Source organism: Otolemur garnettii, unplaced genomic scaffold (genome assembly GCF_000181295.1).
Source record: "Otolemur garnettii isolate 467f Iridium unplaced genomic scaffold, OtoGar3 scaffold00038, whole genome shotgun sequence".
In the NCBI taxonomy this organism is placed as follows: Eukaryota; Metazoa; Chordata; class Mammalia; order Primates; family Galagidae; genus Otolemur; species Otolemur garnettii.
In genome coordinates, this window is record NW_003852433.1 from 10116022 (window position 1) to 10119369 (window position 3348).

At 47.2% G+C, this 3348-nt stretch overlaps 1 protein-coding gene across 1 annotated transcript in view; it reads right to left on the bottom strand.

The window, feature by feature from the left end:
* The window catches only part of SUDS3 (SDS3 homolog, SIN3A corepressor complex component), a 36843-nt gene extending 35604 nt beyond the window's left edge, over positions 1-1239 (bottom strand). The window contains exon 1 of the mRNA XM_023513312.1: positions 923-1239. Within this exon, the coding sequence (XP_023369080.1) occupies positions 923-1064 (142 nt within the window). The 5' untranslated portion in view covers positions 1065-1239. The remainder of the gene's footprint in view (positions 1-922) is intronic.
* Between the last annotated feature and the right edge of the window lie 2109 nt (positions 1240-3348).

Sequence of the window (3348 nt, forward strand, 5' to 3'; positions counted from 1 at the left end):
CATTGTGGTGGGTGCCTGTAGTCACAGCTACTTGGGAGGCTGAGGCAAAAGAATCGCCTAAGCCCAGGAGTTGGAGGTTGCTGTGAGCTATGACACCGTGGCACTCTACCCAGGGTGACGGCTTGAGGCTCTGTCTCAAAAAAAAAAAAAAAAAAAAAAAAAACCTAAGGTCCTAAGAAGAGTAATGTTAATATAAAGAGCACACGACACCCGGGCACTATTAACTTAATCCCTACTTCTCCTTGTACCTGCTTCTCCAGTGTGAAAACTTTCATAATACTATTCACTGAGTGCCAAGCCAAGTATCTTCTAAGTACGTAATTATTTAATCCTCATACCTATCAGTCCTAGGAAGTAGGCGCTACTAACAGTTCCCTTACAGTTGGGTAAAACGAGGCTGGGAAGATCAAGTTGTCTAAGGTTACAAAGCTTGGTTAAGTCACAGAACCAAATTTAAACCTGGATCTGGCTGACGCCAAATCCCATCCTTTTTACCCAACCAGTCTTTCTCAATCCTGTGCTGCACCATTCAAAGCAGAGGTGACTTAAGCACTTAGGGCGGGGGTTGGGGGCGACTTGGGAATTACTCTGATCTTAATCGGGTGCAAAAAAAGGGAGTACTCCACTCGGCGGACTCAAATGGATGACTTTTTCATTCCAAACAGACAGTTGAGGGCGGGGAAAGTCTTAAAGGGACCTCTGACATCTAAGTCCCTTCTCCCTGTAACAGTTGGACGCAAGGTACTCAGGGATTCCCCCCTTGCCCAGCTCGGTGAAGGTAACTGCCTCGAGCCCCGCTCGTCCCGCAGGTGACCCCCTCCAGCCACCAAGCCCGGGAGGCCGCCCCGCCCCTCTCCCGTGCAGCCCCACCCCCTCCCAGCCCACCCTCGCCCGGGGCTGCCCAGGGCGCTAGTGGACTCACCTTCGTCCGACTCATGGCCCCGACAGCTGCGCTCGTCGTCCTCGGCGCTCTCCAGCTCTTCGTCCTCCTCCGGGTAATACTCCGGAGCCGGCGGCGCTCCAGCCGTGGCCGGAGCCGGAGCCAACAGCCCCGCTGCACTCATGTCGCCTCTGGCCACAGCTGAGCGCGTCGCCGGGAGACCGCGGCCACCCGCCCTAAGGACTCCGCGTCCGCCGAGCAGCGCCCGAGAGAGCCCCCAACTCGAGGAGCGGGAGCCGCGGCGACCCCTTCCCCGTCTCCGCCGAGCTCCGCCCCCCGCGCCCGCGCTCGGCAACCGGGGCCTCGCCCGGCGGGCGACTTCCGGGTCGCGAGCTGCCCGACGACGGCCTGACTCCGCCATTCTTCAGACGTCCCCTTCGCCGCAGCTTCAGCCCTTTCATCGCCGTCTTAAAATCCTCACTGGGCAGTAGGGAAGGGACGGAGGCGGACTCTCCAGAGTTAGGCAAAGCCGCGGGCAGGCCTGGCTGTGGTCAGGACCCCAAGCACGAGGAGACTCCCGGAAGCAACCGCCAGGCGGCGCCTGGAGCCAGAACTAAAGGAAAGACCGTCTGCCACTTGAGGGGCGGGGGGCTTGACGGTTCTTGGCAGGTGAAGGTGATCTCTGAGCAAGTGCCCGGCAATAACCGTCCCCTTAGTAGGTCAAGAAAGCTAGACATTCAGAATGTGCGTGATTGTGTGGGGGAAAGGGAGCCTGTTTCTTCCCCTAACTACTTGAATCTTCATTAGGAACTAAAAGACAAAGATGCTGATATCTTGGGGTTGAAGCAAAGCAGTATTTTCCCAATCCTGGGGAATTTTTTTTTTCCTGTTCATATACGTTTGTATGATAAGATGTTCTCTTAATTTTACAAATGAGAAAAAGATCCCTTCTGCCTAAAAAAAATAGTAGCGTCCAATCTAGACTTTTGAGATTCGGGCCCTCCACAGTACAGCTGCTGCTTATTTCCTTGCATACTTATTTTTTAAAGGATGTTTTTTGCCTGATCCAGTAGTTTACTAACTAACTCTCAATTGAGCAACGGGAGCATTTGCCTACAGAAGTAATTTGGCCAAAGGAAGGAAGGCCCATGTGGAAACTCAGAAAACAAAGACAGCTGAATATTTGCATTAATTTCTGGGGACCCTTGTTCTAAAAAAGGAACAAATTTAGGACGTCCCTCTTGCTGAGAGCTGTGTGGTCTACTTTTGCATGTAGCAAGAAAACAGATAAGGAAAAGGGACCAGAGATGGTTAATGGCTTGTCCAAAGTAACCCCACTCTTTACCTTTTTTAGTTTCAGATTAATATGAGGGTACAAACAATTCGGTTACAATGTTTGAGTTTGTTAGGTAAGGCCCTCCCACTCTTTATCTTGGACCCAAGTCTCCATAGAAAAGGTAACCACTAATAAACCTGACCACAGACATAAAAACCAGGGTATATCCTAATATAATTCTCAGACTTTGTGATCAGTATCTCTGAATGGCCCCCCATGGAGTCTCCTAAAAATGAAAAAGTTTATTCCCATCCCATTTATTTTGAAATTTCCTTTTTTTTTTAAACTTCAGAATATTACAGGAGTACATGTGTTTTTATTACATAATCTGTTTTTTTACATTTCAGGTCAAAGTGATAAGTGTGTCCTTCACCCAGAATGTGTGCATTATACCTGTTACAGGTGAATGAACCCAACTCTTCCTTCCCCCTCCCACCTACTTGATTCCCATTGAGTTTTACTTCCATATATGTATATAAGTGACATTTCTTATTTACTACCTTGTTTTAATTAAAATAGTGGCTCTATGTGTAAGGGATTTTTCTTCCCAACAAAACTCAATAATTTCCAGTATGGAATGCTGCGGTATCTTTCCAGGAGCTCAGAGATCTTCTGAAGCTCCTTCTAAGTAAGAGTCATTCTCAGAGCTCACTGTAAATCTGCTATCTATATTTAAACTAGGATTTCAGAACTGTCTCTTGTCCAAAGGATGAAGTCATTTTCTTTTTCTGTGCTGTTAGATCACATCTAAATTATTTGTAATCAACTATATTGAGTAACTTGAGTCCTATCAGAAGCAATAATCATAAAGCAAAAAAAGCACCAACATTTTAGAAATCACAGTTCATTGATATAATGAACCCTCCCCAAAAGTTGATTTCATTGCTAAATGGTTTCCTTTCAAGATGCTGGGGATTTTTATCATGCTTATATTTAATGTCTATTTCTAGCTCCTTGATTGCAAACAGCATCTGCTAATGGTCATGTATTTCTTTTTATATGTAATGAACAGACACAACTGAACACTTGGGTGGTGAAAATTTAGCCCATTTTTTCTAACCCAACTGCCAACTGCAGAAATGGTAGGGTGAGCTCTTTAAAAAATGCTTTTTAGGCCAGCCAAGTAGCTCAG